Genomic DNA, 13,237 nt, shown 5'->3' on the forward strand with positions numbered 1-13,237 from the left:
ACACTAAATATCTAAATAAGGATAGGATATTGATACTTTTCCAAAAACAAATACCTTATTTGAATATAATAGGATATAAATAGGATATGATGGAAATAAAATTGTTTTTTTTAATGAAGGTAAGGGCATAGTAGGAATTATGAATTACATCAAATTTGATGTAAATATTACACCAAATATACCTTTGATATAAATTTGGTGTCACACTATTTGGTGTAACTTTGATGCTATTATAGCACAGGTGGAGTTGATTTTACACCAAAACTTACATTATTATAGTGTTAGAGCACCTCCAACGGGTATTAGCTTAAATAGCTGGCTAAAATAAATAAAATGATGGTTATGTAAAATTTTCTGAACATGTAAACAGATTTACTCCGATGGAGTTGGCTATAATGATTGGTTATTTTTTAAAATTAGTATGTTATTCTTTCAAGTTATTATAAATAAAATATCTTATTTTATTATGATAACATATGATGTGTAATTTTGCTACAGGTCTATATAAGAGCATCTCCAACCACATAGAACTCTTAGCTAAAAATCATTAATACATACTATAAATAAAAAATATAGAGATTATGTAAAAAAAAATTCATCTCCAATGGTACATTCCCCTTATTTATAAATATAGCCAACATCTTGATATTAACTATATTTGTTGAACCACTACAGAACTGTAAGAAATCTGTAAAAAAATAATTTAATCATTTATTATCATATTAAACTTATATATTCTATTTATAACAACACAAAATTTTAATAACATACTATTTTTAAAATATAACTAACCAATATAACCAATACCATCGAAGTACAATGCCTTACATGTTCAACAAATTTTACATATTATCCTACATGTACAATTTAGCCAACTAATTATAGCTAATATCATTGGAGATATTCTAAGTTCGACAAATATAGCCAACATAGATTGGTTGACTAAAATTATAGCTAATGGAAAAGGGGATAAGACATTTTTTTACATAATATTTATAATAATTATTTTTGATATGTATGACATATTTTTAGCTAAGGATTCTTACCCATTGAAGATGCTTTTACAGTGATCGGTAATGAAAAGAATCCTTGTTTAGGATTCAAGGTGTGGGGCGAGATAGTACTTCCCGAACCCGAATTGACCAGATGCATATCTCTACAAATAAATTTCAAATACTGTAAACTACAAGGAATGTCTTCAATAAAGTACGCAAAATGCACTTTATTATTAAAAAAGTTAATAAAATATATTTTTTTGTTTTCATAATTAGAGTTCAACCCAAGAAAAAAGTTAAATAGTCACCATTGGCTCCACGTTGCTGTGGAACTAACAAATTTGGACCGTCCAACTATAAAAATCAAGATGTTCGTAATGTCATTCGTGATATAAGAAGACGGGTGTTTGATTTGGCTGATGCGAATAGTGGGATGCCCTTGCTACGACAATTGCAAGAAATAAGCTTTGAATTTTTTTCCTACCAAGTTGATTTGGATGAAGAACATAACACTAGAGGTTTGGTTTGGGTTGATGATCGATCATTGTATGCGTACTCGAATTTTTGGAGATGTTATTTTATTTGACTCAACAAATAAGACTGATATGTATTTTATGCCTTTTATACCTACTACATAGAAGTTTCAGTTACATGTATGACTCAACATATAAGACTAATAGTACAACACACATCAATTTTCACAAACATTGCATCATTTCCATTTCATACTTGTTATTTCGTACCAAGTTTCATCCGCATATTACAAATAACTAAAGAACAGCTGGACATGATGGATAACCGATTACATAGCCTTAATTTGCCAAGAACTTTAAAAATCTAAAATAAGTTGCGGATTAAAATTAAAAGATTCTACACTTACGATGTTTAAAGTGCTAATAATTCAAAATTTGAATTAAACATGGTAATTAACTTAATAATTATAATTAATATTAAATTAAATAATAAACTTAGTTCTTCAAGTAAATCTAGAACTCAAAATTAAACCTAAATTTATTTTCAACTAATTTATTTGAATTGAAAATTTTAAAATTCGACCTAAATACAACTAAAATTCTAATTATCGCAAAAATTCACCAAAATGCAAGAAAATCGATTTGTTTGTAAATGTAAGAATTATCATAAGAATTCACAAAAAGTTAACAACAACCTTCTCATAATTATCAATGCATATTCGAAATTATCCACAAAAATTAACAAAATCGAGTTGTGTGTATGTGTGTGCATGTATATAAGTTAAAATATATGAGATAAAGTACCTATATAACGAAGAGGATTAAGAAGAAGAGTAATTGAGAAGATATTTCGTCGACAAATCACCTAAAATCGCGCTAATTTGATTTGTCTTTCTATTAGATTGTGTTTGTGTTTGCATAAAAGGTTATTTTTGGTGTTCGATCGGGTAATAGAGTCATCCGCTTCTGTAATGATTCATTATAGAAGGATTTAAGGTCAAATATGTAATTTCACCGTTTCCGCAATGATTTATTTTGAAAGAGTCTGCTTCTGCATTAATTTATAAGGTCAAATATGTAATTTCACCGTTTCCGCAATGATTTATTGTGAAAGGGTCTGCTTCTGCATTAATTTATGACGGAAGGGTTTATTCCTAATCGTTCAAATTTCAAACTAGTGGTCCTGATTAGGTGGACTCTAAATTGATCCAGAACCAACAATGGTTGGGGAAGGGGACACTCCACCCAAATATATACGTATGAATGTACAACATATGAATATTTGTATGTATGTAAATATATATATATATGCATGTGATTTATTTTGATATTCTAAATATATAAAATTTTGAAGGAAATTTTTTGGAGTAAAATTACTACTAATTTATAAATAAGAAAAAAGTTGATTCCATTTTAACTTGAATTACTTAATTTTATTAAAAAAATAGAGAGAGATGCTAAAGATTTTAATTCTCAACAAAATTATAGATGACTAAGTGTGGGTTTGGGGAAGAAAATAGGAGGAAAATAAATGCGAAATAACTAATTTATCCATATTTTTTTGTACTTAATTTTCTAGCCCTCGAATAGATGTCTGGAATCCACCCTCTCACGAATTTGTTGAACTATTATTTGAATAAAAAATAAATTGTATTTTATTTTAACAGTTTCGTAACTTATGTGTTTAATTTTGTAACTCATATAATAATGAGATAAAATTTATTTGATCGTAATGGTGGAGGTTACAAAATTATGACATATATAAGTTACATTTTATGTTACTCCTATATAAGAAGACCTTATCTTCTTGACTAAAGAGGAGGGAGTGAGAGAGAATAATCTCACAAGAATTTGAGAATAATTTGTTTTTCGACTATTTGTAAAGTTTTAGAATCTGTTTCTTGGAAATAGAAGCCGTATTTGTTTGATTCATAGGAGGCGGGTCTCAAATGTCTAAAATCATCTCAATTCGTTGTATCCTAAAAAAGGAAGCTCCAACGCCTTCAAGCACCACGAGAAGAGATTTATCTGTTTTAAGGATAACGTGGTTTTCACGTGACTCGAATATGTTCCGGTAATTTCGTTTTTATAATCTTGATTTCGGGTATATTCTTTTACTATACTCCTTACAAACTTAAATCAGATAAGAAAAAAATCATATGGATTAGTTTAATCAGTAAATTAGTTTAATTTGATACTTATTTGGGAGTATAGAAGTTTTAAAATGTGTTTGTTTCTTGATCTGCACCTTTTATGTTATATTTGTTCTAGATTAAATAATCTTAATTTTCTTTTGCTGGATTGGTTTTTAAACTTTTTGTCATGCACATGAAACTAGTGACATATTTTTTTTTCTAATTGCTTGGACATAACATAACTTGTTTAGATGCAAACTTGCCATGCTAGATTTATTTTTCTGACTAATAGTTTAATCCAACAATGCTTCTCCTCTTGGAGAATTAAATGAAATTTTAGTCCGTATTGTGTATTCTTAATTTGTCGGTTTAGTGAAAAATAATATATTATATAATTGGTTTCTATGTTATTGATTTTAATTTATTTACATGTCTATATAACTGGTTCATGTTACAAATTTAAAGCTTCATAATTTGATTTTTTTTATTGATTTTAAATAATGTAATAATGCCTCTTTAGTTAAGTGCTTGGTACTTGGTAGTATCATTTTATGAAGAAACTTTAATTTGGTGAATTTGTATAGAGTCTTGTCTAAGCTTTGTAAATAAATCTCATTTTATAATAAGGATGTAGAGGTTGTTGCATTTAAAAAAAATGTGTAAAGCTCTTGATAATTTTTCTTAAGAGTTTTATAATCAATTTTGTATGAATGTACTTGTGTAGTTACTTATATATCTAGTCACTATTGATATTAAATGATAAGTTTAATTATTTTGTAAGAGAATAATAAGCTGAGAGTTTTTATCTATTATATGTATCTATTTTCCTAACATTAATACGAGATTTTGTTATTGTAACGTCTTGGATTTAGTTATTACTTTCACTGATCAGTCTTAAGAATATTAATATATTCTAATTCATGTCACGGACCGGTTAATCGGGTATTTTCCTTAATCATGTATTTATAAGTGTGACTTGTTATATACTACGTGATATATGTGTTGTAATCGTGTGGTTGATACAATTTCAAAATTGCAAGCAAATGAATATTTAATTTTAAATTTTATATGAATATTCAGGAAAAGAAAAAAATATAATAAACTTGGTACTCGATAAGTACAGGTTTGGGCTCGGCAATAGATATTTGGTAACTTGGTGAATTGATATTTCTAATTTTCGGGACGCTAAAAATTGGTAATGTCAATTATGAATTGGAATATTAATGTTTGAAAGATTATGTAGTTCTTTTGAATTCGTACAAAATCAGAAACGAATGGCAAAGATCGAAAGTTGATCATTTAAAAAGACTTCTATGGATGTCAAGGCATATTTGTCGTTGACTTAATTCCGTAAGAAAATTACTCTCAATTAGAGTTATCACTATTGACTACATCATGTCAATACATAACAATGCAGATCCGTTATCCGAAGGGTTTACAAGGGAGCTAGTTGCGAAATCATCGAGAGGAATGGACTAAAGCCCATAATAAAAGTCGTTAGTTGACTGGAGATCCCATATCTTGGTTTAATAGGATAAACTAACTATAAAGACTTAGTGAGATGACTGTGGAGGTTTTACTTTCGGGTCCATTCCTATGATGAAAACAGTGATAAAATACGAAAAAGGCTTAGCTATGCTTTTAATGATCCTTAAGTATCGATATGTCGACCAAATAATACACTGGTATTATTTAAGAGATCACCCATGTGAGTGAAGTGGGGTCATTTTAAGAAGAATTGCGGGGGCCTAAAAACTCACAGAACCAGGCTAAAGCTCATGACCAAAATGAGCTTAAGAGTGAGAACTGAACAAATGTAGGAAAGACTCCAGTGGGGAATATATCATCATTTCACAATATAAAACGGCAGTTCAAGGTCAACGCGACTACTGAAATTCTAGAAATGTAAATACAATCTTCCAAGGGAGGTTCAAGGAGTAACGCCTATTTATCCTATATTGGTTTCTACCAAGGCTATCTATCTCCATGTCAAAGAGTTATTTTGCAATGTCAATTTTAATTCATGTGGGAGATTGTTGGACTATTATTTGAATAAAAATTAAATTGCATTTTATTTTATTAGCTTTGTAACTTATGTGTTTAATTTTGCAACTCCTATACTAATGAGATAAGATTTATTTGATCATAATGGTGGAGGTTACAAAATTATGACAAATGTAAGTTACATTTTATCTTACTCCTATATAAGGAAACCTTGTCTTCTTGATAAAAGAAAAGGGAGTGAGAGAGAAGAATCTCACAAGAATTTGGGAATAGTTTGTTTTTGACTAATTGTAGAGTTGTATAATCTATTTCTTGGAGATAGAATTCGTATTTGTTTGGTTCGTAGAAGGTGGGTCTCAAGTGCTTAAAATCACCTCAATTCGTTATATCCTGTAAAGCGGAAGCCACAACACCTTCAAGCATCACGATGATCACGATGAGGGGTTTATCTGTTTTAAGGATAACGTGATTGTCACGTATCTCGAATATGTTCCAATAATTTCGTTCCTATAATCTTGGTTTCAAGTATATTATTTTGCTATATCCCTTACACTTGTGTGACCGAGGCATATTTCATGACCGCACCATTGGATTTACGAGATGAGTTTCGTCGAATATTTTCTTCAAAGATAACACTTAGTTTACTCTAATACCTTGATATTTCAACCTTTCATGTTAAAATATTTTAGATAATTTCTACTATACTTTTTAGACTTAGATATCTACATATTTTATTGTAAGGTAGTAATAGTAATGTACGTGAAAATATATGTGTTAATACCCGTGAATTGTACATATCACATGTTTTTTTGCCAAGATGAAAACAACATTTTTTTCTTATAGCAAAAACAGATTCTTCCTACTGGGACTAACGTCAAAATTAGGAAAATAATAATTTTCAGGTGCAGAAATTGGTTTAAACGACTGGGGACATATTTATTAATGAAGTATTTCATTTAGATTAGATATTTCTTAATTATGTGCTCAGAATAAAAAATTTGGAGAGAAGAGAAGAGAACTGAAGAAAAATTTTAATTTATTTTTTCTAAAATTGTGCTCCGAGGTTTTTGGAAAAAATAAGAGAAAAAATTGAAAGAGAAAATTTCTCTACAAATATTTTTTTCAAAAAATTGGTTGATTGAGAGGGAAGCTCTCAGGTATATTTTTAAAATATTTCCTTTCATGTTATTTTTTCAAAATTTTCTCACATCCTCTCAACAAAAACTCATGTACATGTACATGTGAAAGAAATTTTTTGTCTTTCTCTTCTATTCTCTTTACTGTACGTTTTGCTTCTTTTCCATTAACAAAAAAATTATGTAGCTCAAGATTAATGTTAAAGACTAATTTTAAAATCTAAACAAAAAAGAAATACATTTTATACGTGAATATAAATAAAAGAAAAAACCAAAAATCTTAAAACTCAGGATTGAACGCGTGAATCCTCACTCGGATTTACGGTTTTTTGACAAATAAAATAAAAAACCGTTTTCATTAATTTAAACATAATATAGTCGGAACAAATTCCCAACCGCCGATACAACCAAGTTGAAAAATAAATAACATATTAAAAACAATTAGATGATACGTTTCCTGATCATTTAACACACTGAATTTAAAAATTCTTGAAGCTAAAAACGAAATCAAAGATATTACAAGTGATCCAAACTGCACCAACATCTCTAAAGCAACATCACAATTTGACCATATCACGTAAAAATCGTCGTTAGCCCAATGTTTCAGAAAATACCAATAGTATAAACTAAAATTGGAGAAGCGGCACTCCGACTATCTACATGCCGAATACCAGCTATAAACATGCCGAATGTACCTCAACTATCTACATGCCGGATACCAGCTATAGACATCCCGAAAGTGTAAACCTTTGAAGAATGAACAATTTTTGGTTGTGAAAGGTAAACTCTTGCAATAATCACCACCGCCACAGATTCAACTGAGGCTTTCCAGCTCACCAAAAATATTAACAAAATCGTTCTCAACAGATCCACACCATATAAACCCAACCATAAATGAATAAAAACATAATAAAACACTCCAAAGAGGGAGACAAAACACACACTCAACAAGAGAGACCCACAAACGCCTTAAAATTTGGATTTTATTGCAAATAAATTAATGAGAACAAAAGATTAAAAATATTTACATTTTAGTGCTAAATTTCTTCGGCACTTATAAAATGAGTATTTTAATTATAATAAAAAAAATATTGACATTCACTTGAAATATTAATATTAAGCAAATATCATTTCAAAAAGACCATTCGCAAAAAAGTAAAATTTTATTCAAATAACAACTAAATATATTATAAAAAATAAATCAGGTAGATATCATTCCTGTGGTACCTCCACTAATTTTATTCCAGTAACTATTAAATTACTATCATAAACTCTCAATTACCGATTTTTACAACATATATAGGTTAAGATCGATAATTTAAACGAGTTATTTTATATTCTCCCTTTTGGTTCTTTGCAACAGTTAAAGCTCAAGTTTAAGGGCCTGCTCCCGAGTTTTTTAATGGGAAGAAAAGAAGTGTTTAGGAGGTAAAGTACTTTCATCCCATTTTTGGAGTGAAAGTTTTGGAGCGAAAGATTGTGAAATTTACATTCATTAACACTTGTTTTCGCTCCTTTTAAAAACTCGGGAACATGATTACGTAGGGAAGTGAACCTAATTTATTTATCTTTCACTTGCTTTCGTACCTTTTTAAAACTGGGGAGTAAGGGGTAAGCTTAAAATAATCATCACTTCCCTCTCATTTCATAATTCAAAAACACGCCTCATTCATCGTCTACGATCACACCACAACGACATCTCTATACCTCTCCACATTGTTCCCAAGGTCACACCACCTCTCTCAATCTCTTCGCCCTTGAAGGCACATCTCACTTTGCCTCTTATATTTCTTATATCTCATATACACGCCTAATCTTCCGGCACTTTATGTCTCCTACACTCTTTCTTAGCGCTCTCTTGCAGCCTCAGACCCTCATTTTTTAAAAAAATGTTTGCTGACTTTGCATATGTAATTTTAGGCTCCTCGTGGCATGTTTGGCTGTGTTTGATGATGAGCCGATTTGCGAAACTAGTTTGCAATTTTAACTAGCCTACCCTTGCACTAAGGTGCTCATGTGCTTTCCAACCGGCCGAAATCCAACCAACCCAACCCTTAATTTAGCCGACCAAACCGAACCATTCGGGATCGTGGGTTAATTGGATTATTTTTTAGTTGAGCCATTTGTAATGGTTTGGATCAATATTTAGATAAATAAAATCTTAATCCAATCCAACCCGGTTCTATTATACTAGCCCATTTTAGATTTATTACACTCCATTGCAAATTTACTAAGGCTTGCACGACGCACATTGCAAATTAAAAAAAATTATGTATGATTTGTAGTTTCTTAATATGATAATTAAAGGTTTCTTAAAAAATGATAATTAAAATAAGAAAACTTTAAGACAATATTTATTTGGGTGATTTTACATCATCGATAACTTATAGATTATTAGAATTGTAAAAATTAAAATGAATTTTTCAAATTGTCCGATAACAATATTACTTTTATCAAATTAAGTTAACAAAATAATAATAGTTGTTAAAAAAGTATATCGTACCAATTTCCGACTTCCATATATATTTTAAATATAAAATATTTTCTGACTTATTACACGAACACATAATTTTTAACTTAGAGTCGGAAATTACTTTGAATTCCCCGTATTTTGTTATTATTAAAAAATCGAATAATTCCCAATAATAATAAGGGTTTCTAGTTCAAAATATTAGTAATTGTTAGGTAAATAAAAAATGATACAACAAAGGAAAAATTATTGAATTGGGACTATGACAAACAAAATTACTGAATTTGGTTGGAAGCTCCACAAATTTATTGTTTAGAATTAGGGAGTCAACTGGCTTATTTCTTTGCATGATTAGTTCTCATTTTCTAACTTGTCACATCATATTTACGTAGAGGCTCTTATTAAGTTTTCTCTAATATCTTACATATATATTCTATAAAAGATGTTAAGTAGTTTGTACTATGCAAATACATACAAGTTGTATTATTGTATGTAAAATACACTCTAAAATGATAAAGTGCGATTAAAAATTTATAAGTCATGACATATGCTTGATAGGAAATGTCACACACTATGTTATTTGTCTATGATTAAACAATATATTCATTCATTTCTATTATAAAAATATTAATAAACCAATATTATTGGTGTGTGTATCAAGAATATTGATATATTATACAAAGAAAGAATATTTTTTAGATTGAGAAATTTTATAAAAGAAAACAATTTTTTGAATACAAATACTATAACACCAGTTGTGCCATAAATAGTTAAACACTAGTTAACTACTCCCTCCGTCCTCCGTCCCACCCATTTATTATCAAATGGGTTGGGCACGGAGACCAATAAACCTATTAAACAATGGATATAAATGGATGAAGTCAGCTGATTAAAAATGTGAGTACATACATTAGCAAATGGTGGAAAGTTAATATAATACCCCGCCTAAGTTATCCCGCCTTAATACAAGTTCACAAATTACATATTGGCTCCATTATACACCAGTTAACATTCACTTTATACAAAAGTAGACTAGTCACTATGCACACTTTAAAATCATAGTAAAGCTCCAGCACCCACTCCAGTAAAACTCCAGAACATCACTAATTTTGTCATCTTTAGGTTAGTAGGAAAATGACATATTGTACACAATCAGGGACCACATTTACTCCTGCCTCCCATGTTGTACCTGCAAAGAACAAAAGAAGGTTAAAAGTTGCAGAAAAAAAGCAGATTGCACATGATCTCTCACTAAGTTTCAACAACAGCAAACTCAAAAGAGGAGTCATCAAACAACTTGGAGTGCATTATGGTGTTAGCAGAGTGACAATATCTAAAATCTGGATAGTTGTGCACAAAGCAATCAAGGAAGGTTTGGTTCCTAATGTTGACAGAAAGTACAGGGGTGGTAACAAAAGGTATGCTTTGGATTTAGAAAAGGTACGACATATTCCTCTCCATCATAGAACAAATATTAGGACATTGGCATGTCACTTAAATGCAAGCAAATCTACTGTCCATATGCTAGTTCAAAAAGGTAAGATTAGATCACATTCTAATGCATTGAAACCTTTTTTAACTCCTTTGAATATGGAAGCTAGAGTTAATTTTGTGTTAAATCATATTGAAAATTCAAGCCTCTACACAAATCCCACATATGTAAATATGTATAATGAAGTTCACATAGACGAGAAGTGGTTCTATATGACAAGGCAAAGTAAAAAATATTACCTTCTACCTAACGAACCCGAACCACATCGCACATGCAAGTCAAAGAGATTTATTACTAAAATTATGTTCATGAGTGCAATAGCTAGGCCTCGATATAACAATGATGTGGTTTGCATATTTGATGGAAAAATAGGTATATTTCCTTTTACCTTTGAAGAACCGGCTTTGAGGTCAAGTAAGAATAGAGCAAAAGGGGTTATTGAAGTTAAACCTATCGAAAGTATAAACAAGGCGGTGATTAAACAATGTTTGATCAACAAAATTATCCCGGCTATTAAAGATAAATGGCCCGCTGATTTTGACAAAAATATTGTCATTCAACAAGACAATGCAAGGCCGCATATTAAAGCTAATGATGAGGATTTTGTTAACGCCGCACAATCAAATGGGCTTTTTATAACCTTTGCCAATCAACCTCCTAATAGTCCAGACCTAAACATTAATGATCTTGGGTTTTTTCGTATTATACAAGGTTTGCAGCATGAGAAAGCTCCAAAAACTATATGTCAACTAGTAGATGCAGTGGTTAGGGCCTATGAAGAGGTTACTGACACAACAACAAACTATGTGTGGCTGTCCTTGATGAGTTACATGACAGAGATATTGAAAAATGATGGGAATAACAACTACAGACTGCCTCATATAGGCAAGAAAAAGCTTTCAAATTTGGGACAGCTACCAAATCAACTTACCATTCCTGGAGAACTGGTGCAAGGTGTTTTAAACAAAAGAAACAATGTGGAGGACAGGACTGCCTAATACTTGCAGAAAACATCAATCTTTTGACTGGACAACCTCAATCTTTTGACTGGACACAATGTTTTTCTGTTTAATCTATGTTGTTTTGACACTAATCTGTAATTTATGTTGTTTTCTGGTGTAAACAAATGGTCCTAGTAGCAGATATATTATCTATGATCTTGTAATTAATTTACGAAAAGCTCAAAATGTAATTCATCGTAGGATTACAAAATCACAAACAGATTACAGAGGATTCAGTCCCACCCATTTTGGTCATCATAAAATCTTTCAACAAATTTAAACATATCAGATACAATATAGGGTTCATAAACTTTAAACAAATCATTCAAGTGCAACAAATCAAACACAAATTGCAAATCGAAAAAAGAATTATTTTTCCTCAAAACACAAGGAAATTATATACAGATCAGAAATCTTACACAATTTGGGGAAGATAACTTTGCAACATTCCAGTTGGGTCTTCGAACTGCAGTTTTTTGGGTTTTAAAGCTCTCTTCTTATGTTTCACATATTGCTCAATAATCTTTAAGGGCGTATCCTCAACGATTTCGTTCAGAAATTGCTCTGTAAGATCATCTGACTTCTCTTCACTGATTTGAAACAGCTCGACATCATCCTCGCAATTTAATTTTGTGAGATTTTTTGGAAGAAGCGGCGAAGGAAAAGATGGGGGAATTTTGGAATCCGCATACATATTTGGGCCTGAATCATTAAAATTTTGGGACTCCATTTTAAGAAGAAGAACACGATTTGCGGTGGTTTAATGGTGGTTTAATTGATGTCGAGGAGTGAATACAGGGGATGAAAATGGGTTTTAGGGCTACAGCCTACAGGACATTAAGACAGAGAGAGAAAGGACAAGTGGGTGGGTGTGGTTTTATGTTAATATGATTAAAAATGGTGTTAAGCATTTGATTACTTTTACTAACACGCTGACACTCACGATCCACTTGTAATATAATAACATTATTTTCTTTTTTTAGTATTATAAATGTTTCTATTTTAGGAAGTGTAAAGAATTGGTGGGACGGACCAAAAAGAAAAGTGTAAAGAAATGGACGGGACAGAGGGAGTAACAAGTAAGGACAATTAGCCAAAAATTGATCAACTTTCTTTGCTTGCTTGTTAACATGACAGATAATCAAATCAGACCTCAACCTTAGCTTTGTTTGACAGAACTCCAAAATAGCTACAACCACCAGTTGAGACCCTGACTCCTTCTGCAGTGCACTGATCACTAAAATCTAATCACTTTCAATATTTATACTCCGAACTTTAGTTTCTTCAAGCCAATACAAAGCCACATGTATACTGATAGCTTCTACTTCCATAATGCTCATTGTCACTACACATCTCATATTCTAATCTGTCTCTAAATTTACCCTTTAATCTCAACTATTAATGCATTGATCTTCTTTTTCAACCATCCCTTTTCTGTCAATTGTCGCGATGAGTTCTCCTCGAGCTGTGTTCTAGTCATTACAACATTACTAGCCCATTTCTTTTGCATTGCTAACTGACAATCCACCAC

General features: G+C 30.8%; 1 protein-coding gene across 1 annotated transcript; it reads right to left on the minus strand.

Annotated features, from left to right (window-relative positions):
- Positions 1-10,051: 10,051 nt before the first annotated feature.
- Positions 10,052-12,556, minus strand: LOC141676468 (uncharacterized). Its single transcript, XM_074482121.1, has 2 exons — positions 12,126-12,556; positions 10,052-10,402 (listed from the first exon to the last, which is right to left on the minus strand). The coding sequence occupies exons 1-2, from the start codon at positions 12,434-12,436 to the stop codon at positions 10,366-10,368; spliced, it is 348 nt and encodes a 115-aa protein (XP_074338222.1). The 5' UTR covers positions 12,437-12,556; the 3' UTR covers positions 10,052-10,365.
- Between the last annotated feature and the right edge of the window lie 681 nt (positions 12,557-13,237).

This window comes from Apium graveolens, chromosome 8 (genome assembly GCF_009905375.1).
Source record: "Apium graveolens cultivar Ventura chromosome 8, ASM990537v1, whole genome shotgun sequence".
NCBI classification, from domain to species: domain Eukaryota; kingdom Viridiplantae; phylum Streptophyta; class Magnoliopsida; order Apiales; family Apiaceae; genus Apium; species Apium graveolens.

Coding starts and splice junctions, on each gene's coding strand:
- LOC141676468 (XM_074482121.1), bottom strand. CDS start 12,436: ATGGAGTCCCAAAATTTTAATGATTCAGGCCCAAATATGTATGCGGAT. Junction 10,403..12,125: donor AGTTATCTTCCCCAAATTGT/GTAAGATTTCTG, acceptor TGTTCTTTGCAG/GTACAACATGGGAGGCAGGA.